Source organism: Chelonoidis abingdonii, chromosome 19 (genome assembly GCF_003597395.2).
Source record: "Chelonoidis abingdonii isolate Lonesome George chromosome 19, CheloAbing_2.0, whole genome shotgun sequence".
In the NCBI taxonomy this organism is placed as follows: Eukaryota; Metazoa; Chordata; order Testudines; family Testudinidae; genus Chelonoidis; species Chelonoidis abingdonii.
The window spans coordinates 6859958-6886102 of NC_133787.1; the positions used below are offsets into that span (position 1 = coordinate 6859958).

At 51.4% G+C, this 26145-nt stretch overlaps 1 protein-coding gene across 1 annotated transcript; it reads left to right on the forward strand.

Moving 5' to 3' along the window:
* Positions 1-39: 39 nt before the first annotated feature.
* PLLP (plasmolipin) lies at positions 40-25879 on the forward strand. The gene is made up of 4 exons (XM_032774055.2): positions 40-309; positions 17954-18127; positions 21952-22071; positions 24766-25879. The coding sequence occupies exons 1-4, from the start codon at positions 166-168 to the stop codon at positions 24871-24873; spliced, it is 546 nt and encodes a 181-aa protein (XP_032629946.1). The 5' UTR covers positions 40-165; the 3' UTR covers positions 24874-25879.
* The last annotated feature ends 266 nt before the right edge of the window (positions 25880-26145 follow it).

The following is a 26145-nucleotide window of genomic DNA, read 5'->3' on the forward strand; positions in this document are numbered from 1 at the left end:
GGTTAATCCCCCGGCCGGCGGGCGGGAGACTCATTGAGCTGCGCTCCGGGCTCGCTGGATCCCGTCACTGGGTCCCCGGGTCCCCGCCCCGCTGGTGCCTGCCCGAGGCCGGCGAGCGAGCGCCTGAGCCCGCGGCTGCAGGATCGGGGCCGCCCCCCCAGCGCCATGGCCGAGTTCCCAGCCAAAGTCCGCACCCAGACCAGCACCCCGGCGGGGGCGCACGGCCCGGCCCGCAGCGCGCTCCCCAGCCTCGCCCTGGATCTCGGCTTCCTCCGCTCCTTCCTCGGGCTGCTCATGATGGTGGAGCTGGTGAGTACCCGGCACCTGGGGGGGGTGGCAAGGGGGCTGCTCCCCCAGGAGGGAGGGGGGGCTCAGCTCTGACCCACCCCCGCACCAGACACAGGTACGAGGCACCTGGTGTGTGGGGCCAACCCCCACCTCATTCCTTGCAACCCTTTGTGCGAACGCCCTGACCCCCCACCCCTCCAGCCCGACCTGTTGTGCAGGGAGCCGGGGCTGCAAACAGACCCCGTCTCTCTCAGCCCCCTGCCCGCTTGTCTGGGCACCTTCACCGCCTCCCCTCCCCGCCAGCAGCCTTGGTTTCGATGGTGAAATTCACTAGAGAGCCTCTGCGCCTCCGCGGGGTAGGAGCGCAGGAGAGGAGCCTTGCTGGGGGAGACACGCCTGAGCCTGGGGCTGCTGCAGCCTTTGTGACTTTCAGGTGCTTCCAGGGGGCACCCAGTGTCACTTGATTCAGATTCCCCTTTTCTGGCGCCAACTTTTGACATTCCTAAAATGGGGCCATATCTGCCCTCATTCCAAAACAAAGTTTGAACAAACGCCTAGAGGTGAGGGCACAAATTCCCAGCACTTCCCTGCACTGGAGAGTTTTACAGCTCCATGATTGCATTAGGGAAATGTGCAAACTCAGTGGCCCCAGCCACCAGTTACAGCAAGGTAAGTGCACAGGCTGGGCCAAAGTATTGTTTGTTTGTTAAATAGGTAATAGCTAGGTAGAGGGCAGCTTACTAGGGATATTTTTAAAGCTTGACAGAATTAGATGTGTGGTTTGACATGTAATGATGGCAGAAGATTCTATAAAAGTATGAATGGCTTGATTCCCCCCTCATGGTGTGAATCCGGAGTAAGTCCAGTGAGGTCAGTGGCACTGCACTGTAGTAAAATCAAAGTGAGAACAGCTGAACGCCTTAGAAAAATTGTGGGCCTGATGCTGATCTAATTGGTGCTAGTTTTACACTAATGTAACTCCACCGACTTCAGCAAGTTACTGCTGGTTTACACCAGTTCAAGTGAACAGAGAACCAAGATTTCGCTGCTCCAGGCCGGAGTTGCAACAGTGTAACAGAGGAAAACTTGGGCCCAGCATATTATCATTGTGTTACATAATGACCCAGTGTGCTGTGAACTGGTTATTTTCATGCACCACCTCTGGGTTGCATTCTGATTGTGAAGCATGAAAGGTTGTTTAGTCAATCGGGTCACTAGATTAACTAAAATTAACCACACGTGGCTGGTTGCAAAGCAGTGGAACAAGTACCCTAGTAGCACATTCTGCAACCTTCACCCTTTGGAGCGGAGGAGAAGTTAAGGGTAACAGCACCTCCAGCCAGATTTTCAGCTGTCTCCTGCTTCAAAGCACGTTTCAGCATTCAGAGTCTCTACATGAGCAGAGCAGTAGCCGGAAGAAAAGCATATCATGAGGAATAAGAGGTAAAGCTTTAAAGAGATTTCATCCTGATAATATTCACCTCCTATAGTGATGAAGATCACTCTAAATGGCATAAGAAACACCATTAAACAGGTACTAAATTACACTCGGTTCCTTGACAATCTGACATGGAGTTAGATCAAGAAACACCTTTGGAAGATCTTTGTGAGAGGAAGTATGAGCTTCTCTTAATTTGAAAGAGGGCTGTAGTGTTTAGAGGTCACATCACACCCCCATTCAGTCTAATACCTCTGCCAGTGCCCCTTCCTCCCAGACTTTCTACCTACTCAGATATGTGAATCGGTTCCCTTTCCTAGGATCTGGGAGCCTAGGACTCTTTAAACGCCAGCGGAAATTGTCTATTAAAACGATTCCTTGGCCCTGTGACCACCTCAGATGATTTTATTACTTGCTCACCCACGAGGTCTATTCCACCATGCACCCTCCAGCCCCAAATGGAACTAGATGAGTCACTTTTACTTTCCAGTTCCCTGGCACTAGCAGATGCTGCTGGTTTTTATTTTACTAAGCTGGACCCTAGACCATTCAGGGCTTGGAGGATCAAAACCAGCCCCTGGATCGGCACCCAGGAGTGAACAGGTAGCCAGTGTGGAATGCTGAGCGGATTATCAGTGTAATGAAGTATCCATGTATCCCTTCAACAGCAGCTTGTGAATGCTCTTCCAAGGTAACACCAAATAGAGAGAGTGGCAATACGCTAGTGAGGAGGGGTAGAGCCAGGACCGCTGTGACAAGGTCCGTCTCCCAGAGGAGGGTCTGCAGATTCCTGGCCAACCTTAGATCATTGCTTGCCCATGCCTGGGAGTGTCTGAGCAACGATGGGCTGAGTAAGTGCCTTGGCTGTGGGCTGTATCGGAAACGTGAAGGCAATAGACTTCCAAGAAAGGGTGCAGGCTCAGCCTGCCCACGTTCCCTGCAGTGCTTGTCCCTGCCAGTCAGTGTCACTTCCATCCTGAGTGGACTAAGCTGCAGCCGCTATGCTCTCATCCTCACCCCCACTCTGGGGAAAACAGAGCCTGCAGTGCTGGGATTCCGTGAAAAGGGACCCTCCACTCCCTGCCCTCCCAGGGGCTGTACGTACACATGGAATGGGACTGGGGACCAAGGGGAGGACAGTTCCCACCAGGTCCTCACAGAGAGGACAGTGCAAGCCCTTTGTAAGGCCACTGCTCTCAGACTATGCTGATGCCAGAGGGGAAGCAAGAAAATGACATGGTCCAGGGCATTGCAGGGTGCTGATAGACCTGAGATACCAAGCCTGGACTCCTTACCTGTACCCATAGCTAGGAGAGCCTCTCTCACAGTCAGCCATAGCCATGCTGCCTGTCCCATAGCCCCATAAGAACAGCCAGCCTGGGTCAGGCCAAAGGTCCATCTAGCCCAGTATCCTGTCTTCCAACAGTGGCCAAGGCCAAGTGCCCCAGAGGGAATGAACAGAACAGGGAATCCTCAAGTGATCCATCCCCTGTCACCCATTCCCAGCTTCTGGCAAACAGAGGCTAGGGACACTATCCCTGCCCATCCTGGCTAATAGCCATTGATGGACCTGTCCTCCAGGAACTTATCTAGTTCTTTTTTTAACCCTCTTATGGTCTTGGCCTTCACAACATCCTGTGGCAAACAATTTCACAGGTTGACTTTGTGTTGTGTGAAGAAATACTTGCTTTTGTTTGTTTTAAACCTGCTGCCTATCAATTTCATTTGATAACCCCTAGTTCTTGTGTTATGAGGAGGAGTAAATAACGCTTCCTGATTTACTTTCTCCACACCAGCCATGATTTTATAGACCTCTATCCTCTTCCCTCATTAGTCGTCTCTTTTCCAAGCTGAAAAGTCCCAGTCTTGTTAATCTCTCCTCATATGGAAGCCATTCATAAGAACGGCCGTACTGTGTCAGACCGAAGGTCCATCTAGCCCAGTATCCTGTCTTCCAGCATCCTGTCTGCCATCCATCTCCACTGTTAAAGTCAGACTCAGGACTCACAATTTGTTAGACGACTCTGGCTTCTGTGGCTGGGATTTGAAGGGCTCTGCGGGGAGACCCAAGCCCTTTAAATCCCAGCCCGAAGCTCTGGCAGCGGGGCTGGGGCTGGCATTTAAAGGGCTCCTTCGAGCTTCCCGCTGCAGCAGGGAGCCTGGAGGAGCCCTTTAAATTCTGGCCCCTGCCCTCTATATTGGCCAGGCCGGGCCGGGTGGCAGGGAACTCGGGCGGCTGGGGCTGGCATTTACAGGGCCTGGAGCTCCACGGTGGCTGGAGCCTCAAGCCCTTTAGTTCACCCCAGGGGCTACCAGCCACCTCTGCAGCTGGGAGCCCCGTGGGTGATTTAAAGGCCCTGAGACTCTCTGCCTCTTCCGGATGAGGCCACACACCTTCCAGGACTTCGGTCGTACTGGTAAGTCTGTGAGTTACTTTCGCTCCTGGTTTTATTAGCACAGTGTGCTGCTAATACACCCAGATAATGTGAGTGCTCTCCAAGACCCACACTACCTATTTATACAGATAAAAAAGGTGCAAACTTAACAAGAGGACAAAGAAAGCAGAACTGACAAGTTTACCTGAGGCTAGACAGACATAGTTAATTTCCTTACTAACTTTTACCAGTCTCCGGTTAATGTTTCACCATTAGCTTAAGTGGACTCATTGTTTATGCCTTAATGTTTCTTTTCCTGACACTTGTTTTTCAACATTTTTTATTTCTGCTTAAAGGTACATACAGCATTTCTTTAATACGTTCTATTTCTACAATATAATTCATTCTACTTTCACACCACACTCTGACAAACAAAGGCTAGGGACACCATTCCTTACCCATCCTGCTAACGGCCAAACCCCTACTCATTTTTGTTGCCCTTTTCTGAACCTTTTCCAAGTCCAGTATATCTTTTTTGAGTTGGGGTGACCACACCTGCATGCAATATTCAAGATGTGGGTGTACTATGGATTTATATAGAGGCAATAGGATATTTTCTATCTTCTCTATCCCTTCCGTAATGATCCCCAATGTTTGTTTTTTTGAGTTCCGCTGCACATTGAGTGGATGTTTGCAGAGAACCATCCACAATGACTCCGAGATCTCTTTCTTGAGTGGTACTAATGAAACCAGATTGTGAGGGGGTCTGGAATACAGAGCGAACTGGAGCAGCCCTGCTTTCTCAGGAACTTGTCAAACAGGAGGATTCCAAAGTGCTTTGCAGGCCCCAGACAAGAACTATTTACTCACCAATAAAATGCAACCACCTCTGCAGTGGAATTGGCAGCTGTGCAATAGCATGCAGTAATTCTACGCAATAGTTGAGGATAAGAAGTAAAGAAGCAGTAGTTATCCAATTGACAGGAGAAAGGCAATTTTAAGCAGGCAAAATGAAATTAGGTAAACTGGAAGCTGGCTAGGACTTCAATCAAATCTAGGTGTTCGTCATTAGCAGGGGCGGCTCCAGGCACCAGCACGCCAAGCGCGTGCTTGGGGCGGTAAGCCACTGGGGACGCTCTGCCAGTCGCCATGAGGGCGGCAGGCAGGCTGCCTTCGGCGGCATGCCTGCAGAGGGTCTGCTGGTCCCGTGGCTTCAGCGGACCTCCCGCAGGCTACCGCCGAATTCACGGGACCGGGGACCTCCCGCAGGCAAGCCGCCGAAGGCCGCCTGCCTGCTGTGCTTGGGGTGGCAAAATGCCTAGAGGCACCCCTGGTCATTAGCCCCATTATAGTAAACAAAAATGCCATGTGATCTTTAATCCGCACAAGCGGTCAGAGCCTCAGTCTTGTGTCTCATTCACAAAACAGCCCCTTCAATGGCACACAGCTTTTCACACCAGTTAGGGGCATTGCTCCAGTGCTGCATTAGAGGGGAAAAGATTTGCCTCCCTAGTAACTCTTCTCCCTAGTTTCCTTGTCAGCGTCCTATCAAACCACTCACCCAGGCCCATGCCACTTAGTTTATGATCCCAACCCAAGGTGGAGGAGTGACCAGTGTAAGACACAAGCCCTTTAGCCAAGGAAAATGTTCAAGGGAGGCCCAACCAAAGCCAGAACCGAGATACACAGATTGTACTAAGCACCAACACCTCAAGCAGCATGTGATTAGGAAACAAAGGCCAGATCCTGTCCCAGTGAAGTCAGCGGGAGCATGACTGGGCCATAAGGACCACAAGGCTTAAATCTGGAGTATTTTATTTGTATTGTATCCATGGGGGATTTGTTCTCCTCCTTCCTAATCTCAAAGTGAAGTTTGCTCAAAATCAGCAAGAAGGATCACACACAAACCGCAGGTTACTCCCGGGTCTAATGTAAACCATATAACAGCTCCCGGAAAACCTTAAGACCTGGAGGGAGCCTTCAGTAAATTGGAACCAAATTTTGATTTTGTGATGAAATGCCGGTGCAGTTCAAACAATGGGAGTAGCAGGGAGAGAATCTCCCTAGGGCAGCAATCCAGCACATATGGTGGATGCCCTGAATCTAGGTTTCCAGAAGCATAAAGGGCCTGATTTTCTAACATGTGTCCACAGAATTGTGCATGCAAAAGTGTGCACGCAATGCCGGGCCTGATTTGTGTGTGCAGTCACAGAAACTGTGCATGCCAATGCTCAGTGTGCATGCCCAGTCCTGGTGCTTCTCCGTTAAATCAGGTGCTTGCTTCGTGCCCAACTTCACCGCCATGTTTTAGAACATGAGGTCCCCAAACCATTTTTGGTGCCCATGGAGCGTCATCCTGTGCTGACATCACACTGGCACTGTGCCAAGAGACTGCAACACAAAATGCACCCATCTGGCATTGCGGGTTGGTCCTAGCGGCCAGCATTTAAAAGGCAGCAGCCATAGGTAGGGGCTACAGTTCTGAGCCATCGTGAAGAAGGTAGGCTAGAGGTGGAGCTTACATGAAGCACGACAACTGTTCTGTAGCGTCTCCTGCTTCCTGAACTCTTTGTGAGGGATTTTTTTCTAATGCATATTTTGCAATCACGAGTGTTGGAAATTGATGTGAAAAAAAGAAGGCATTGTCCAGACCGAGGCAAGAGCAGGGCCTTTATACTCCAGAAGGACAATGACTTTTGTGTTCTGGTGTTTCTTTCTGGACAATAAGCAATGAAGACTTACGTAGAGTCCATGGTGGTAAATCAAGACCCCAGCCAGCTGCTTTCAAAGGATCATTCTCCTCTGTGTCAATGGATGTAGAGTCGTCCATCAGACCCAGTGATCTCAGAACCAGAGACAAGTCTGAATCAAGACCCTGCTGCACCTAACGCGGGGAAAGTTCCCATCTGGATCCATACTGCACAGCTGACCCCTATCTCGCATATGGGCTGATCCAGTACCCAGGATCCAAACGTGCCCGAACTTTGGGAATAGTCTGGTCCAAACTTTGCTGCTCAGGCCTGTCTCCGGAATGAATAATGCAGCCCCAGAATGATGTAATAGTCATTGACTTGAATAATAAACAGTGGATCATGCAATTAAATATCACTATCACTCAGCAAAGATGGGGCTGTGCAAAGGGATCTGGTGCGGGAAATATCCCCGCTGGGCATTAGGATCCACCCAATTAAATCAGTCAACCTAAGTGAGAATGTTAAACCTTCAAATGGTTTGATATTAGGGCCTGGTTTGTGCTGGATGCCATCTCTGAAAGCCAACCTCCTCCCTCCAGCCCAAGATAACACCTGCATGAACCATTTAACTCACAGCCTAGCATTACTCTTTGGTTTGGCATGGCAGGGATTCTATGTAGGCCTTTAGCATCTTGCCTGGCACTCCTAGCTCCATGGAAATAATCTGTTCCTTCCAGCCATTCTTTGCTAGCTGGATCCGCTGCACTCATTAAGCCAGTCCTCCAAATGCAACGGACACATGGCCAAGTTCAGATCTTGTGTTCTCACGTGCAGTGGGCAGGAGGCCAGTACTGACTATGCGTTGATACCAAGGTCTGAATTTGGCTCAAAGTGCTTTGCCAGATTTTTCTTGGATGCCATGAACACCTTTATCAATGCGAAGGGATGAAATTGTGAACAGGAAAATTTAGACTGACTATTAGGCATAATGTCTGAACAAAGAGCCTCCCAAGGAAGAAATGGAAGCCCCTATTCATCTGGGACATTTAAGACCAAGTTGGACAAGGCTCTGGAACACAGAAAGTTAGGAACAATCCTGCATTGGCAGGGAGATGGATTGGAGGACCTTTTCCACCTTGAATTTTAGGGCCCAATCCTAAAGACGGACTGCGTGAATAGTTGAATAAGGATCTCACGATTTGGCATTAGAAAGTTGTTATATCTTTCTTCTTGATTGTTCTCCAGCAGCGCCGAACCCTATCAAGATCAGAACTCAATTGTGTTAGGCGCTGTACAGTCACACAGTGAGCGAGATTTCCTGTCCCAAAGACCTAGACAAGTGGGGGGTGGGAAGGGGTTGCCTAAAAGTCCAAAGTGACTTGCCCAAAGTCACAGAGTAGGTCAGTGACAGAGTCAGGAACAGAACCCAGGCCTCCCAATTCCAAGGCCAAGCGCCTACCCACTGAACAACCCTGGCTCAATGAGGGCCCAGGGCCGGTGCAACCATTTAGGCAAACTAGGCAGTTGCCTAGGGCGCCAAGATTTGGGGGCGCCAAAAGGCGGCACCCCCCCCCAAATTTTTTAAATGGTTGCAGCGGCCGCTGCGTAGTCTGAGCTGCCTGTGGCAGCAGCTGCCGCGCCCGCAGCTTAGGCGCCCCCCGAAGGGTCAGCGCGACAAGCCGCGGCAAGCTTAGGGCCCCCCGGGCGTCAGTGCGCAGCCGCGGCAGCCGGCCCCCGGGTCAGGGAGCCGCGCGGCGGTGGACCTGCCGCAGCCATGCCTGCGGCAGCTCCGCCAGAGCTGCGAGACCCGCGCGGGGGGCGGCGAAATGTCCCGGCGCCTAGGGCGTCAGAAATCCTAGCGCCAGCCTGTGAGGGCCTCTTCATTCTAGGTGCTAAAAACAAACTGGGTGAGCAAAGGCACTTCCGTTTGCCTCACCTCTGTTAGTTCTGAGATTGCACCAAGTGCCTGGCAGCAGCACAGGCCTGGGTGGAGCGTCTGATCACTTTCTGTGCAGTGAACGGCCTAATCAGCTGCTGCTTTATCAGTAGTTTGCTAGGCGCTGCCCGAGGCAAAGCAGGTGTTAAATCATCCTGAACTTTCTGGTGTGACTGGGGTGGGGTAATTACTGTGGGGAACCAGGGCTCTGAATGTCAGATAACAGAGAGGCAAGGTGGGTGATGTCATATCTTTTAGTGGACCAGCGTCTGGGGGTGGAAAAGATATGGCCTCACCCACCTTGTCTCTCATATCCTGGGACCCACGCTGCAGATAACACAGCGTAAGTAGGTCAAAAGCCTCTTCCGAAGATCAGGTATAAGAACGAGCAGTGGGAAGGAAAGTTAATCCATTATTTTCTGATCGGGGCGGGGGAGGGAAACAAACCCTGGTATTGGTGAAGGGGTGTGGGGAGGTATGGAAAAATGTGCCTTTAAGCACTGAGCCTGGGTAGGGCGTGTGTGTTATTAAATCAGCCAGAACAAACTCCCCGGGAGTTTGTCTATAAACACCTCCCAGCTGGGTCTTGGTTGCTGCCGGCCTGCAGCGCCCAGGGCCCTTCCAAACCAGGGAGCTCACAAGATGTGTTTGTTCTCTGGTAACTGGCTGGCAGACGGGACTCGCAGGGCTCCTGAGCATCCAGGGTACCAAATGGGAGGAAAATGCGCTGCGGAGGCTGGGGCTACGAGTCTGATAAGGCAGCAGGCCCCGCAGGGAGCCCATCCCCACGTGCAGTGGGGTTTGTTGCTGAGGTCACATGGGGGGCTAAGGAGCATTGCTCCACAGAGGGGCAGCCTGGGTGTGTGGCACTCCCTGAGGGTTCCCTGAGAGAAGGAAGTTCAGCTGGCGTCACTACCCGTCTCTCAGGCAGAGGAGAAGAATCAGTTGCCCTGACCAATCTGCCAGTGGGATGGGGCAGGTGCTGCACTGAGGGTTGCCAGTTTTGGTTGGACATATTCCTGAAGGTTTCATCACGTGTGATCTTTAAAATTAATCTTTAATTTCTGGAGCCTCCCGGGCAATCCTGGAGGCTCGAGGACTATCCTGGAGGGTTGGCAACCCTAGTTCCACCAGTGAGGCCTGGAGACAATGGTCAGGTTGGACGCCCAATGGCCCAACCACCACCTGGAGTGGAAAGCAGGGGACATGGTGGAAATTCCACTGCTTTGCTTTGCGGCACGAGCTGCAAGATTAGCCTCTGGCTAGGAGGGGTCAGATAAGCTCCATTTCCACCTCTAGCTGCTGGAAAGGAGGAGAAGCTGCTTGTCCCTTCTTCCCCTCTCCCACCTCCTGGTCTCTGCTACACAGGAGAGCCTCCTGCAAGAAGGAGGGGAAGAAGAAAGCAGGGGCCCCCTACTTTACAGCTCCCCAGCCTCAGCTTTTTGGGTCCTCCGCCCTCAAAAATAGCTCCAGTGCCTGCTGAGATGGGAGTGGGTGTGGATGCATGTGATCACATATGTAGGAGGGCCTGCCTGTTGTATGCACTTATGCACACATGCACATGTATGTGGACACGTATGTAGGAGCTGGGTGTGAGGATAAGCAACGAGCAGACAGCTTCTCCAGTCAGGCAGTGGGGCTTGGGAGCTCTTTCTCTTTAGAGAGCTGAAGGAAGGCACAGTGGAGACCCTGCAGAGACTGAGCCAACTTGGACAAAGGAGCAGGAAACAGCTGGTGAGCTCCCAGGGGCACTCAGGGGGAGCAGGGGAAGACAATGGGCCCTGCGTCCCCAGAGAGGGCTCCTGTTTCCTGGCAAGGGAGGGGTGGAGCGAGCTGGCGCAGGGATAACCATGGAAACCACTGGGAACAGGCTGCAGGTCCCCAGGTGGAGGGTGGAGTATTGCTCAGGCCAGAGCCCAGCAGGGCAATAAGGACAGAAATCGCTGAGGCTGGGGCTGACGCACGGAGATGCCCCCCAGTGACGAGGCAGATACTGGGGTGTGGCAAACCTCACTGTTGTAACAGAGTAGCAGGCCAGATGCAGATGCGGGGGGAGAAGGGGGAGGATTCTTTAGGCAGACACTTAGCCAGAATATTCGGCATAACGTCTTGACAGCGAGCCCCCCCGGGAAGGCCAGAGCCATCCTAAAGTTTCGGTGAGTTCAGATCTGCGGTTTGGGCTCATCTGTCAGGTCTCACAGCAAAGACCTCTAGGGCCTTATTTGACATTGCCATCAATGGTGCAGAATAGCTCACCCTCACGTTGGGGACTTACTGGGTCATTAGCTTATCAGTAGCATTTCCTTCAAACACAATCCTGCAATCTCTATCGGGCCCACCCTCCTGAATGAAGGAATCCCATGTGCTTCACAGATGGTGCAATAAGAAATGCAGCTAGTTCTGGGGTGGAAACACAGGAGCTGCTCTAGTCAGTGACAGTGGGTTAAAGGAAGAAGGGATAAATAATCTCTCTGTGAAACAGCAGGGGTAGGGGAGAGCTGGAATTCAGACAGCGGGAACTGGGGTGACCAGATGTCCCGATGTTTGCTTGCTTGTCCTGCGTCCTGACCAATGTCAGGTCGGGACACTGGACAAACAGGCAAAGGCTCCGGAGCCCGGAAGGGCTCACGCGCTCTCCCGCCCCGACTCCGCCCCTTCCTTCCCCCATTGGCTCCCTCCCCAAATCCCCGCCTCTTGCCAAGCACGCCATGCCCAGGAGACACAGGGGAGTGTGGGGCAGGGCTGAGCGTGAGTCCGGCCTGGCCCCGAGCAGGCAGGACTCGGGCAGGGCAGTACCTGGAGGGAGAGTAGGGGGCAGCTCGCGGGGCCAGGTGGCGGCTGTTCTCCCCACCTGGTCAGCAGGACTCGGGAGCAGCCGCTGCTGCAGCTCCCACTGCCGCAGGGGGAGGAAGCAGCCAAGCACGTGGCGCCCGGGCCCGAACCCAGGCCTGCTGCGGGGACCCACCGCGCACACTGCGCCCAGCCCCTGGCCAGTCGCGTCTGGGCTGGCTGCACAGCTGGTGCAATCCCACAGCGGAGGCATCGGCAGCCCAGCCCCGTTCGTTCCCCTGCAGACCCGAGCAGGATGGGGGGGCTGGGGCCTGCTGCCCCCACTCCAGAGCCACCGGCGGGACTGCACCAGCTGGGCAGCCAGCCCAGACGTGACTGGCCAGGGGCTGGGTGCAGCATGCGCGCTGCTGGGTCCCCGCAGCAGGCCCGGGCTCGGGGGGTTCGTGGGCACCAGAGTGGCAGCCGCTGAGCGCCACGTGCTTGGCTGCTTCCTCCCCTCGTGGCAGCAGGAGCTGCAGCAGCGGCTGCTCCCGAGTCCCACTGCCCAGCTGGGGAGAACAGCTGCCGCCTGGCCCCAGGGCTGCCCCTTACTCTCCTTCCAGGTACCGCCTCGCCCGAGTCCTGCCTGCTCGGGGCCAGGCCGGACTCGCACTCACCCCGGCCCCGCGCTCCCCTGTGTCTCCTGGGCCTTTCTCCAGCGTTTGCGGAGGGAGGAGGAATCGGGGGTGGAGGATTTTTTTTTTCTTGTTTTTTTTTGCTCTGCCGCCATTTTTTCCCCTCTGCCCCTGCCCCCCCCACCGTGTCTGTTTGACCTGGGTGATCTGGTCACCCTAGCGGGAACATCCTTGATTTACTCACCCTGTGATGTAGCTAGGGCACATGACTGGCACCCCCAACTCTTGCCAAAAGCGTGCTGTGGGCCGCTTGTGCTTGCTGAAGATCCAGGACCTTGGTTTGGCATTTCCCCTGAAGACTGGTTGTACGGAACCAATGCCCCAGCACGGTGGGTAGTGCCTGCCAGCAGCAGTGCCCTGCTGCCCCATGCTGGGGCACTGGTTCAGTCCTGGCTCAGAGGGAAGCATGCCATCGCTAGGGCGTTCTCCGCATGCCCCGGGAGGGCTCCTGGTCAAGTGCTGGTCTGGCACAACCCTGTTTTGTTTTACAAATTTGGAGTTTTAGTTAAGAAATTGAGTTAAAAAAATCAGCCAGAATTTCCTCTATTAACACAAAGCCTGATTCTCCTGTCTCCTGCACTGGTGTAAACTGAGAGTAACTCTGCTGAAGCTGAATGGTGTAAACTGGTGTAAGAGAAGAGAATCAGGTCTCTAATTCTCTTACTACTTCGATGTGGACTGAGCTGCTCAGCAAGGCCAGAAAGGAAATGTCCAGAGTGACTCACTTTCAGCCCTGAGAGCTGGGGTTGCTCACACTACAGAGGGTGCTGAGCAGGGCCGGCTCGAGGTTTTTTGCCACCCTAAGCTAAGGTGGGGCTGGAAGTGATGTCACCTTTTTCCCAGTGCCTGCAGGGGCTTTACCCCCTCCCCCGCTCGGCCACGCGGAGATACCCCGATATAAAGGGTGGCACAAGGCAGCGCAGTGCCAGCTCCCCGGCAGGACTCACCATCTCCTCCCCAGGTAGCAGCTGGGCCCTGGCAGCTCAGTATCCCGGGGCAGGGGCTCCCCGCTGCAGCCGGGGGCATGGCACCTTCGCCCCGTCTAAGTGGCACAGTTCTGAGGGTGCAGCTGCCCCCCAAAAAAAGCAGGGCTGGAATGTGGCCCTGGAAATGTGCTACCCCAAGCACCGTGCTTGCTTTGCTGGTGCCTAGAGCCAGTCCTGGGGCAGAGAGTAGAGGGAGTGAGTACAAACTCACAGTGCTCAGAGGAAGGCAGTGCTCAGAGAGCCCGTGATCAATAAATGAATTAGGAGACTGTCATCACCCTGCCCAACAGGAAGCAGCGCTCAGCTGTGTAGATTACGTGAAGGAGGTCAAGGAGAGCTCGCCAAAGCATGGCAAAGGCGGATAAGTAAAAGCTATTATTTGTGTTACAGTAATGCCTAGAGAATCCACTGTTTTTTGTTCTGTTTGTACAGCACCTTGCACAATGGGCTCTTGGGCCATGATTAGGCACTGTGGTAATACAAATCATAATAATAGTGCAAGGTGCTGTACATGCCCTGTCCCAAAAAGGTTGCCATCTAAATAAAAAAAAAAGTGGAAGGGGAAACTGAGGCACAGAGCAGGGATGTGACTCACCCAAGGTCCCTCAGCAGGTCGGTGGCAGAGGCAAGAAGAGACCCCAGGAAGTACGGCGACTGCTGACAGACTCATAACTCACTGGCAAGTAGATTCAAAATCTCCCATGAACGCTTGGCTCAGGCCCGTCAGAGAAACAGCTCGTCAGGCAGGTGTGTCTAGATTAAATGCTAATGAAGAACTCTTAATTGTGCATGGAGGGCTCCTCCACAGCATATGTTTTACTCACCCCTTCTTCAACCCAGGTCTTATGTTCCCCCCTTCTGTTCCTCCTCCTTTATTATTCAGTGGGTGACAAGCGTGACTCATGTTTGACTGACTATTATAGCTCCTTTGTGTTCTACCTGCCTTTCATTGCTTCCTGACTATATTTACTGAGGTCTCAAGAGCATCATTTAAGCAAAAATGGGGCAAGGTGTTTGATTTAGGGCTTTATACGCTAAACTAACTGAGCCAAGTGACCAGGGGAAACCAGCTTCAGCTGAGCTCAGTGACAGGGCAGGAGCAGAGCTGCTGCCTTCCCCCGAGATAGAACAGCTCAGCTGGTGGGGAGGCAGGGCCTTTGGAATTCTCCCCCTGGGGCTGTACTGAAATCAAAACAATTCTAAGTGCTTGGCACCCATAGATCTCAGCATGGCCAAGCACTGCTAGCTCCATTTTACTGGGGGGAAACTGAGGCACAGAGAAGTGAAGCGACTGACTTGTTAGGGTCCCATTGAGTCAGTGGCAGAGATGGGAGAAGAATTCTAGTCTCCTGAGGCCTAGTCTGATGCCCTCACCACTAGACAACACTATCTCCCTATTCTGGGCACACTCTCCACCCCCACCCCCTCCACACCTCTGGCTTCCAACAGGCTGTTTGATTGTCATGGGCTTTGCTGTATGTATTGTTCATTCCTGCTCTGGTTACTCATCAAGGCAGGCCTGGGTCGAGTGCAGCCTGTAGTGACTGGTTTTCGACCGGAGCACCGCTGACCGGGCCATTTGAAGTCTGGTCAGCAGTGCTGCGGAGCTAAGGCAGGCTAGTTCCTACCTGCTCTGACTCTGCTCTGCGCTGTGCCCTAGAAGTGGCCAGCAGGTCCAGTTCCTAGGTGGGGGGTGGGGAGGGCCCCATGGGGTTCCGTGCACGGCCCCATGGGGTTCCGTGCACTGCCCCTGCCCTGAGCACCAGCTCCGCACTCCCATTGGCTGCAGGGAGCTGCAGGGGCAGTGGTTGTGGGTGAGAGCAGTGCACAGAGCTGCCTGCTGCACCTCCGCCTAGGAGCTGGACCTGCTGCTGGCTGCTTCCGGGGTACAGCGCGGACTCGGGATCTGATTCTGGTACATCTTTCCAAACAAAGGGTGGCAGAGGATCTGTAGGGACCTTTGGGGGGGGCCTGGCAAAGGAAAGCAGCTGCCGTGAAGACAGAAGTTCTAGAAGGGAACCGGGGCTGCAATAAGCGAAAGCTGCAGGAAGAGACAAAATGACAAATACAATGTTCCCAATGGTGTGATGGGAACACTGTCATGGGGCTGCAGCATCACTAGGTTTCTCCCAAGACGTAACTACAGCCAGGGGTGTTTTCTCAGCCAGCGTCACCCTCAGCACCACACCCAACCCCCAGCTTTCTGCCAAGGACCCACGATTCCGTCCCTTCTTCCGCTTTTCTAACGCGCCTTTCACCGCAGCATCTAGGCAGGAGACATTGCTGAGCTGAGATCTCCCGGCCCCTTCCTCATTTACGCCAATTCCCAAGCAGAAAAAGTAGCACCAGTTTTAACTAAATTGACTTGAGAACCAGCTCTAGACAGATAGGTGTGGCCCCTGGCCATAGACACATTTAAACCAGTTCACCCTTTGCTTATAAACAATGCAGATTCAGTCAGTAAATTACTGCCTGGCATAGGTAAGGTCTCAGCACTCTCTGCCCGCAAGGGAATGATCCTGGCCTGCTCTCTTACTGTGGGGAGGCAGGGTGTGGGGAAGGCCATGTGAAGAGTGATTTGTTTGAGGGCCTGTCATGGGGTGCTCCACTCACTGCTGGTCTGGCACCTCCTCCTGGTCACTCAGGGGATTAGTTCTCAAGGCAGATGCCCCCTTCCGCGGTTTGCACGCCATCCCTCTGCCTCACCCTCTGGTCTGCAGCTCCTCTCTCACTCCAGTACCCTCAGTGTCTCCTCCATGATTTAGCCCTCCAGCCAAGTCACTCGGTTTGCCCCCTTCCAGGGTACAGTCGATCAGCAGTCCTAGGCAGTCTTCCCATTCGCTGCCTCGCCCTTGGTCGCTGATAGAGGATAGGGTCTGCCTTCTTCTCTGGGTTCCAGCCCAGGGACCCTCTGCTCAGCGGTTCTGGGCTTTCCTCGCTCAGCCCTCACGGCCCCTTCTTTGCGCTGTGTTCTACACTCTGGTTCCCCTTCTCTCTCTCGGGTGCACCAGCTCCTCCAGACTAGCTCCCTGCAGTCCCCAAACACCCTCCCTCTTCCCAGGGAGCAACTGGCCTTTCTCAGCAGCCCTGACTGGGGCCTGTTCCTGGCTTTATAAGCTTGGCCTAGTCCTGCACAGGTGAGCCTCTCTCCAGCCAGCTACCTCTGGTCCAAAGCTCCCGTGTTTGCTGATTAGCCATGCAAAGACTGGGTGGGCCCAGTGGGTGAAGCTCACCCCACCACGGGACCCTTTCCTTACGCAGCCCATGTTTTCATAGTCTTCCGAGCCTTCTTCCCCTCCTACCGAGCTCCACACCGCTCCACACCGTTTACTGTGCAAACCTCTTGGACAAGCTCCTGCCTGCCTCTGGGCACTTCAGAGGGGATTCCTGCAGTGCCTTAGGCTCCCCAGAGCCGATGCACCTGTGTTTACACGGTGTGCTCACGTAAGATACCCCCACTGCCCCACGGAGCTTCCAAGCCAAGTCAGACAAGCCACACGCACAAGACAGCAGGTCAAGGAGAGGGAGGAGGTGAGGATTCCTCATGCTGAGAGAAAAGCAGGATGGGAGATGGAGAAGATGCTGGTGTTAAGGAGGAATTTGGAGGAGGAGAGAGAGGGTTGTTGAGGGGAGAGGGACTGACTGTTCTAAGCCCTATGGGACGGTATGAAGCTGAGACTTGGGAAAAGAACCAGGATGGAGGCTTGAGGAGAATAGAGGGATTGAGAGGGGAAAATGAGAGCAGGTGGGGCATGATTACATGGGACCAGCTTGGTGAGGGTAGGTTGAGATCACTGGCTATGAAGTGTTATGTCAATATCAGCCGTTATGACTAGTCATTACTCTGGTGAGTAACACTGATCAATAACAGGAGGGAATCTCAAGGCCACTGACAGGAAAACAAGCACGGAGGCCAATGCTACAGGGCTGGAGGGAACTCCTTTCATTAAAGCACCCAGCCAACCCCTACAGGCTTAAGTAATCACTGTCACTGTCTATAAATAATTATGAGAAAGCCAAGTGGGGAAGAGACCCTGGGAAAGTGCCATGCCCATTGCAGGGCTTGATTTCACACAGTGATCATGCCACCTACCTTCCCTGGGGTCAGATCAACCCAACACATGTCACTGGAGAGTCCAGCCTCTCTAAAACGAGTCATAGGATTGACAACGGATTCCATTCCCTGGAAAGAAATGTTAACAGTAACCTGGAAAGGAGGAGAAATTGTGAGTTTTGTGCCATTTTAGCTTCACTGTGATATTTGAATAAGGGCTCAAATGGTTTTCTTTCATGCTTGATTTTTACATTAAATATTGAGGTGTTCCTGAAAAACTCTATGGACAACTTGTATGATTATATCATATCACAGTTACCAGGCAATTAAACCTGATTAAGTGAGAGGGGAAGGGATTTACATGCAGACTGCTGAAAGCTATTTGTCTGGTTTGTTTTTTGTTAACACATCATTTAACTCAAATGCTTAAACAAACAGTTGGGAGAAAAGATCTCATTGTTAAAGAGTCAATATCCCCATCCCATCAAATAAACCAGATCTGAGGTCTCAAAAGAGTTTTCCAGCAAAGCCAGGGAAAGTGTAGGCTTGACATTCCAGATATATATTTACAAAGTTTAAGCAGGAAGCACTTTGAATGCTCATTAACTGAGGCTGGATCCTGCTCCTCTTCATATCAATGGCAAATCTCCCTGAAAGAAGAATTGTTAAGATTTCTTTGTTTCCTTCCTATTAACCACTTTTTCCTTTTTGTTCCACAGGTGCTTGGGTTGCTGGTGTGGGCTCTCATTGCCAGTACATATTACCAACCCATTCCCGCATATGGCTGGGTGATGTTTGTAGCCGTCTTTTTCTGGCTGATAACAGTCATTCTGTTTGTGATGTATCTACTGCAGCTTCAGATGAAGCTCCACATGATCCCCTGGTCTGTTGTGGTAAGCCTCTGTAGCTGCAGATAAATGTTGTATTTCACAGGGGAAATCATTCCACATTAAATGTTTCATGGGGCTGACGATTAGATGTACCTGTCAGAATCAATCTTAGAACGTTTTCTGCATCCAACATACCTGTATCTCGTAATGTTATTTGATTTTAACTGAACCCATCAATTACTGAGACATTGCTTTTAAAAAGCCATATGAAAAGTGTCCCTCTAGCCCTTCACTAGAGAGATGGGAAGAGTTCTCCCATCTGTGTAATTAATAATCCAGCTCCCCAGGAGGTGGTCACTAGGTTGATGGATGACTTCTTCTATCAACCTATGGCTGCCTACACTGAGGATCAGCTTAACTACCTCACTCACCATGTGGATTTTTCACACCCCTGAGTGACATAGCTGGGTTGACTTACATTTTGAGTATAAACCTCCATGCACTCTAACTTGCATTGAAATTAATGTTAAATTCAGCTTCCTTCAAAACACAATGGACTTCACTGTCCTCTCCGGTGCCAGTTTCACACTTGTGTAATGCCATTAATACAAAGCAGGTGCAGCTGCACTGAAGTCACACCTGCTTTATATCACTGTATACCACTGAGGGGGATCCGGCACAAGGTTACCAAACAGGGGCTTGTGTGTATTAGAAAACGTGCACAAGTTAATCAATTTAGTCACACCAATCCCACCTCTAATGGCGCTGCACGTACAAAGATTTAAGTCATATGTGTAGCAGTTTAGCTTAAGCTAAACTCACATAAATGCATCATTGTTAATGGTTTGTACTGGTGAAACTATAGCAATTGAATGACACCAGTGCAAATTTTCTAGTTTTAAACCAGGCCTAGGAAAGGATAAAGTTTTGCAGGAAATAGACACATTTCACTAGGTTTCTAAAAAGTCTTTTACAGTGGAAAGTAAAGGGCGCATTGTGATTGGTGAGGCTTCAATAAACATTAAATAACTCAGCTGGTTTTAATGAGATGGCTGTAAGTTTACACCAGCATTACTGTAGTTCTTTGAATTTTGGCCTGAACAGGCTGTGAATTAGGCCTCAGAGCAATATTAGGGATTAACCTTCAACCTCTGCATCTAGCTTTCATGTCAGGAATCTGGTAGGTGCTGGAACAATTTGTACAGTGGAGGGGGCTGACAGTCATTGACCCAAACTGTAAACCCTGCATATGATGGAGACACCTTCAAGCCAGGGGGTGCAGCAGCCTCCCCCCCCCCCACCCCCCCAGGAGCCCACATCCCAGCACCTGTGGTATCTGGGCAAAAGCAACTCTTTGTGTTGCAACACTCTTAGTTGTGGGAGTTGGACTGTTCCCGATCAAGGCAAAATATACCAGTGGAACTACACCACTGTAGAGACCAGCATGGAGGCACAGATGGTGCTCTGACAGAGGAGGGGCCTGACTCCACTTTTTATATGTCTGGACGGGCTTTTAAAACAAAGGCAGTAACCCACTAACAGCTCGCGTCTACATTCTTGGCATTATGAAAATGCCCTGGAATTGGAGTGGGAGTGTTGATGATGCAAGGAATGCAGGATTGGGCCCCAGAATTAACAAAGGCAAAATAACACTTCCTTGCAATAGTTAAAAAAAGGGGCTGCAGAACCCGGGAGTGAATTGGATTGGCCCATATCAGGCATGGAGCGAGTGCTCCTCTCTGTAGAACGCCAGGCGGGTTCCCTGGGCAGTGCTAGGGGGTTTTATGTCCAGTACAATTCTCTCTCCTTAACAACCCTCCCATTGTAGTGCAACCATTCCATAAGCGAAGTGGGAAAGATATGCTGTCTTGTTAATTACCTGCATAGGCGCTGCTTACTCCACAGTGGTTCTGTTAGTACCAGTGATGCAGTGTCTTCGTCACATTTGCCAACCTCATGCACAAATTCTCTCTTCACTAGCTGTTTAGTTTTCTTCTGTCCGTGTCACTGAGTCATGGGGCTTTTAAGAACCCCGCCAAAGTTGCAATATGTCTATGGGATTCCACAGATCATACTGCAGAAGTCCAGACGCAATTATAAATATTACTTTAACCCTACAGCCAGATTTTTCAAACACTTTCAGCATGATTTAGTGCAGGGGTTCTCAACCCTTTTCTTTCTGAGGCCCCTCCAACATGCTGTAAAAACTCCATGGCCCGCCTGTGCCACAACAACGGTTTCTCTGCATATAAAAGCCAGGGCCTGTATTGGGGGGTAGCAAGCAGGGCAGTCGCCCAGGACCCACCCCACAGGGAGCCCCATGAAGCTAAGCTGCTCAGGTTTTGGCTTCAGATCCAGGTGGCAGCGCTCGGGGTGGGATGGCTTTGGCTTTCTGCCTTGGGACCAGGGAGTCTAATGCCGGCCCTGCTTGGTGGACCCCCTGAAACCTGCACTTGGCCTCCCAGCTGCCCTGGTTGAGAACTGCTGATGTAGTGCATGCTTTATTTGCTATTGCAAATCAGCAGGGTGAACACAAGTGCTGGATGCATTTGCATAACCTGAGTGTGCATACAACCAACCTGACACCTATTGCTCAAAGAAAACAGCACACTTCAGCTATTTGTGTCATCAGGAGAACATCTACTGCATATTCTATGGACCTACTCAAAACGTCATGCTTCTTTCTCACCCTTTCAAAGGGAAAGGCAGCATATGCAGGATGTTTCTGGTATAGCCATCAAAGTGAAGCAGTTAGCAGGGCTCACTTTTAAGGGGTGTTAATTAAGTCATAAAAGCAGCAAAGAATCCTGTGGCACCTTATAGACTAACAGACGTTTTGGAGCATGAGCTTTTGTGGGTGTATACCCAGTTCGTCAGATGCATGTAGTGGAAATTTCCAGGGGCAGTTATATATATGCAAGCAAGCTAGAGATAACGAGGTTAGTTCAATCAGGGAGGATGAGGCCCTGTTCTAGCAGTTGAGGTGTGAAAACCAAGGGAGGAGAAACTGGTTCTGTAGTTGGCAAGCCATTCACAGTCTTTGTTTAATCCTGAGCTGATGGTGTCAAATTTGCAGATGAACTGAAGCTTAGCAGTTCTCTTTGAAGTCTGGTCCTGAAGTTTTTTTGCTGCAGGATGCCCACCTTAAGGTCTGCTATAGTGTGGCCAGGGAGGTTGAAGTGCTCTCCTACAGGTTTTTGTATATTGCCATCACAATAGGAGACTCCCAAGGGCTTTTTACTTAGCAATTATTCCCATTTCTAGCATGCTCTCAACCTCCTCCTGTATTAGTTTCTACATTTCCCCCTTGGTCCTATATGCTGTGCTAGGAGCTGGGTGGGGCCCAGTGGTTTGAATGGAATGCACCACCTTGTTAAACAAGTTTGAAACATGAGAGACTGATTCAGAAAGATCTGGAGAGACTGGATTGATGTCTGGTCCCTCTTAGTCCCAAGAGCGAACAACCCCCAGAACAAAGATTAAGTCGTAGGCATCCAACTGTGCTATAACACAATGCTCCTTGTGCTGGGCCTGGGCTTTCTGATACCATTTGCAAATTCACAGGAGAGAGAGGTGGGGAAAGCAGGTCTTGCCTGTCTGCATGAGAATAGGTTTGTCCAACCCGAGATCTTTGCTAAACTCCTCTCTGCCAGGGGGTACTGCTAGGGGTGGAGCCCGATGCATTAATATATTTTGTGTGTGTGTGTGTAAGTGTGTGTCACATTTTCAGAAGGGACTAGTCATTTTGGGTGCCCCATTTGAGACATCTGAAAGGGGCCTGGTTTTCAGACATGTCTGAGCAAATCAGAGTGACAGATAAACAAGTAACAGGGAGAAAAGGAAACAGATTGGTCCCTTTGTCTTAAAACAGCCCTTTCTTTCCCTAGTTAGTGATATTCAACGCAGCTGCGACTGTCCTGTATGTGACTGCGTTTATTACGTGCTCCGCCGCCGTTCAGTCTCTAATCCGGCTGCCTGGAGACTACGATAAAAGAGCAGCTGCATCAGTAAGTATCCAATGCGGCCCCTGCTTTTCCTGTGTCTCTCTGCCCTGGGACCCTTCTGGCCTGGGCTGTGTTCACCTAGGCCTTGTCCACGCTACACAATTAAGTCGTCCTACATTAGGGTCGACTTGCAGCCACTGCAGTAATTACTGTGTTTTTCCATGATCCACCCTGCCCTCCTTTGCAGGTGGAGTGCATCACACCGACTGAACAGGGGCATTATGGGGGAGCTCGCACCCAAAACCCCAACTGCCCGGTGCTGGGGACACTGCATCACCCTAAGTGCTAGGTGTCCCTAGCCTCTGTTTGCCAGAAGCTGGGAATGGGCGACGGGATGGATCACTTGATGATTCTTTTCTGTTCATTCCCTCTGGGACACCTGGCCACTGTCGGAAGACAGGACACTGGGCTAGCAGGGCCATTCATCTGTACACCTCTCATGGAGGTGGAGTCATTAGGTCGGTGTAGGGTGCGACTGACATTGGCAGGAACGACGCTGATATGTAGACACTGAGTTAGATGGACATGAGCTGCCGTTTGTAGACCCAACTCTGGCCCTAGAGACCAAATGAGTTTTACGTGCCTGAGATCCAAACCAAGCAGGAAGAAGGAGCGAGCCTTTTAGGAAGATGAGTGACAGTGACCCAGCTGGACAGCACTGTTGGTTCAGCGAAGTGTTACCTGGCTGGTGCGTTCCCTCCACAGTCTGTTGCCAGCACGCTCGGCTCTCTGGTGAGAGGCTCTGTTTTCAAGGTACAGGAGAGCAGTCAGTGTAAAATCCCCTCTTGACAAGCCAGGGAAACTGCTAGCAACTTTCTAGCAAGACCTGCTTCCTCAGAGCGATTTTAGTGTCAACACAGGGTCTGTGCAGTGCGGGTGGGAACATGAGGCTCCACCCATGCTGCTGGTCTCACCAATGAGTTAATGAACCCCGTGAAACCTTTAGTTCCATTTTAGTGGGGTCTCAGAATCAGCTCAAAGAACAACGGCTTTCAGTTTCCCCCGAGCACATAGAGATGACCCTTTATCCCAGCTCTGCAGCATCTCCTCCTGGTGGCCAATCCTCTACTCTGCTGGCAAAACAGCTCCCTCCTACTGCACTATTCCCCACCCACTCCCCTGCAAAATGCCAGCCTTCTTGCTCTGTCCAATTCTCCCATGGCTATCTCAGTGCTGTCCTGCATTCTGCGGCCTACCCACAGCCCACTCTCCCCAGGTTGATACACCAGGTCACTAGCCTCTCCTGCAAATTCCAGCTCAAGCCCAACTTCTGCTGTGATGCCTACGAGAAATCGGTCAGCTAATATTGGTTCACTAGGAGAGCAGCTGGGGAAGAGTTCATGCAAAAACTATAATAAAATAAATCCAAACGAGGCCATCCCAGCCCCCACTCATGCTGCAATGGGTTTTCCTTTTCCCCCACACTTCATCTGTTGTCTTAAAGACTAAGCTCTTCAGGGCAATGAACAGGTTGTCTCATGGGCTTGGATCATGCCTAGCTCATTAGGCAGGTACTACAGCCACATAACTAACAATGAGACATGCCTGCCAGGCCCTCGCCTCTTTGGCTGGGTTACCCAGCTGCAGCCATGCAGCGCAGCTGGCCTCTCGCTCCTCTGAGTCCTCCTGCACCCAGCTCTCCTTTCCCAAGGCTCAGCGTCACGTCCTCCTGCTTCTGCCCCAGCTGCCACTTTCTCCTGCCCCATTTTACTCTTGGAAAATAATGGGTTGCTCAGCATGCGGGGGCCAAAACATGATCGAAAATCATGCTGCAGCCTAAGAGCCTAGGCAACACTACTGTCTAGCTTACATCCCCACCTTGGGAAAGACCATCCTCCTCCTAACTCTGATAGGTTTCGTGGCTATGGCCAGCCAAACGCTGGTAGAACCCTGCTTGGCCATCGTGCATAAGATTATTAAAGGCTTTAAACCACTTTGTTATAGCTTGTTAGATGGGCATCCTGATGGACTCTTCAGAAGGGCCTTTCAGCCTCACCCAACCAGAAATCTCAGCTCCAGGAATGGCCATTTCTCAAGGGGTCTCACTTGTGTTTGAGAACTTTGACCCAGATTCTCAAAGGTATTTAGGTGCCTAATTCTCATAGATGGGCCCTTTGTGGATCTGGTATCAAAATAAGCAGCTTTCAGTCACGCTCAGTGGCTCCTGTTTCTTACCTGTGCCACGGATGTAGGCGGTACCACTAGATGAAGTCTGGTAGAGGGACACAGGTTCCTGCTCTTTAAAAGGATCTTTGCATTGTAAGATTGACTTTTAAAAATTCTTTGCATGTTTAAACTAGATGGTATCCCTGCATTTTATGGATAGGAATGGATGGAGCCCCACCGACTCCTTTAGGTGACACATTGAAACACGCGATCCCCTTTTCACAGCAGGGGGGAAGTTGACACAGTGCTAAGTAACTTGCCTGGGCTCGTACAGTGAGTCAGTAGCAGAGGCAGGAATAGGACCCATTGATAGAGCCCATCCCTGCCTTTTGTGCTGAGGCAAGATGCCTGTCTGGATTTGCCCTAAATCAAGCATCTGTCAGACCAGGCATTTATTGGGCAGCTGCTCTTCTGCTAGAATCCATGGCACTCATTTAGGTAAGCCCTGTGCTGGGCAGCGTTAGCATCAAGCGTTAATAATACTCTGAGGCAGAGAAACTAACCGAGCTTTGTCATGTTGCTCTCTTTCAGTTCTTTGCCTGCGTTGTGATGATAGCTTATGGGGCGAGTACTTTCTTCAGCTTCCAGGCATGGAAAGGATTTGGCAGCAATGCAGCAACCAGTCAAGTGACTGACTAACTACCCCTAAGGACTGAGTCTCTTGAAGGCAGTTTACAGTTGATGGTAGGGGTGGGAGGGCTCACTGGATTTGCATTGAGCGAGGGAGCCTTTCATCACTAGGCCTCTCATTCAGATCAACCTAGGTCAGTAGTGGCTGAAAGTCATGACTGGTCAATAGTTGTTTGGTGGCCTACGTGAGGGCTGACATAGTCTTTTAATGCAGCTTACAGTGAATAAGTGTCCACGGCCCAAAACCCACCACAACTGGCATCCCTGTGTGGTGAAAGACTGACTTGGGAGACTGAAGTCCCTGGAATTGGTCTCTTCATGTCAAAGTAGCTTAGGGATGGGGTCCTCAACTTTCTTCTTGCTGAGCCCTCCCCCGCCTTCCCCCCAACATGCTATAAAAACTCCACAGCCCACCAGTGTCCCAACTGTTTTTCTGCATATAAAAGCCAGGGCTGGCGTTAGGGCGGTAGCAAGCAGGGAAGTTGCCCAGGGCGCCACGCCACAGGGGCCCCGCAAAGCTAAGCTGCTCAGGTTTCGGTTTCAGCCCCGGGTGGCAGGGCTCAGGGCTTCAGCCCTTCACAGCAGGGCTTCGGCTTTCTGCCCTGGATCCCAGTGAGTCTAACATTAGCTCTGCTTGGCAAAGCACTTAAAATCTGCTCACAGCCCCCCAGGGGGCTCCGGACCCCTGGCTGAGAACCACTGATTTACGGGAACTGTATCCGTGGCCTCCCTAGGGTGCAGCAGTTCTGCCATCCAGAAGACTTCAGTCATCCAGGCCGGCCAATCCAGCACATTTCACTGGCACTAAATTCCCTGAAAAACAAACCAAGACTCTTCCCCCAGCCACTTGCAGCTCTACTGTAAATAATGTAAAACTAACTCTTCGGTCAGAGCAAGGGTGGAGTTGTGGGAATGGAAGTTAGGCAATGGTACGAGATTGCAACCATTATTTTATCGATTTCTAAAATTTGAAGTACAAATTGTATATTATAAATAAAAATCTTTCTAAACCCAACAGTTGATCAAGGAAGTTTTTAGTAGAAACTTGCTTCCCTCCTGAAAAAACTACTGTAAGGTAAAACTTTGTGCCAAATAGAAAGCAGAGAGATTAACTTGCATAGTATTGTAGTACTCACCATGAGTAAGGGCATCTTAGCATTGAAGGCCAGAGGAGCCCACTAGATCATCTTGTTGACCTCCTGTATATCACAGGCCACCAAGACCACCCCACACCCGCAGAATCTGGTCCCAAGTATATGGCTATCAAATGCATTGGGTTTG

What these genes read in the sequence shown, in the direction of transcription:
- PLLP (XM_032774055.2), top strand. Translation starts at nt 166, where the DNA reads ATGGCCGAGTTCCCAGCCAAAGTCCGCACCCAGACCAGCACCCCGGCG. An exon ending in TGCTCATGATGGTGGAGCTG is followed by an intron (nt 310 to 17,953) that starts GTGAGTACCCGG and finishes TTTGTTCCACAG; the next exon opens with GTGCTTGGGTTGCTGGTGTG. An exon ending in TGATCCCCTGGTCTGTTGTG is followed by an intron (nt 18,128 to 21,951) that starts GTAAGCCTCTGT and finishes TTCTTTCCCTAG; the next exon opens with TTAGTGATATTCAACGCAGC.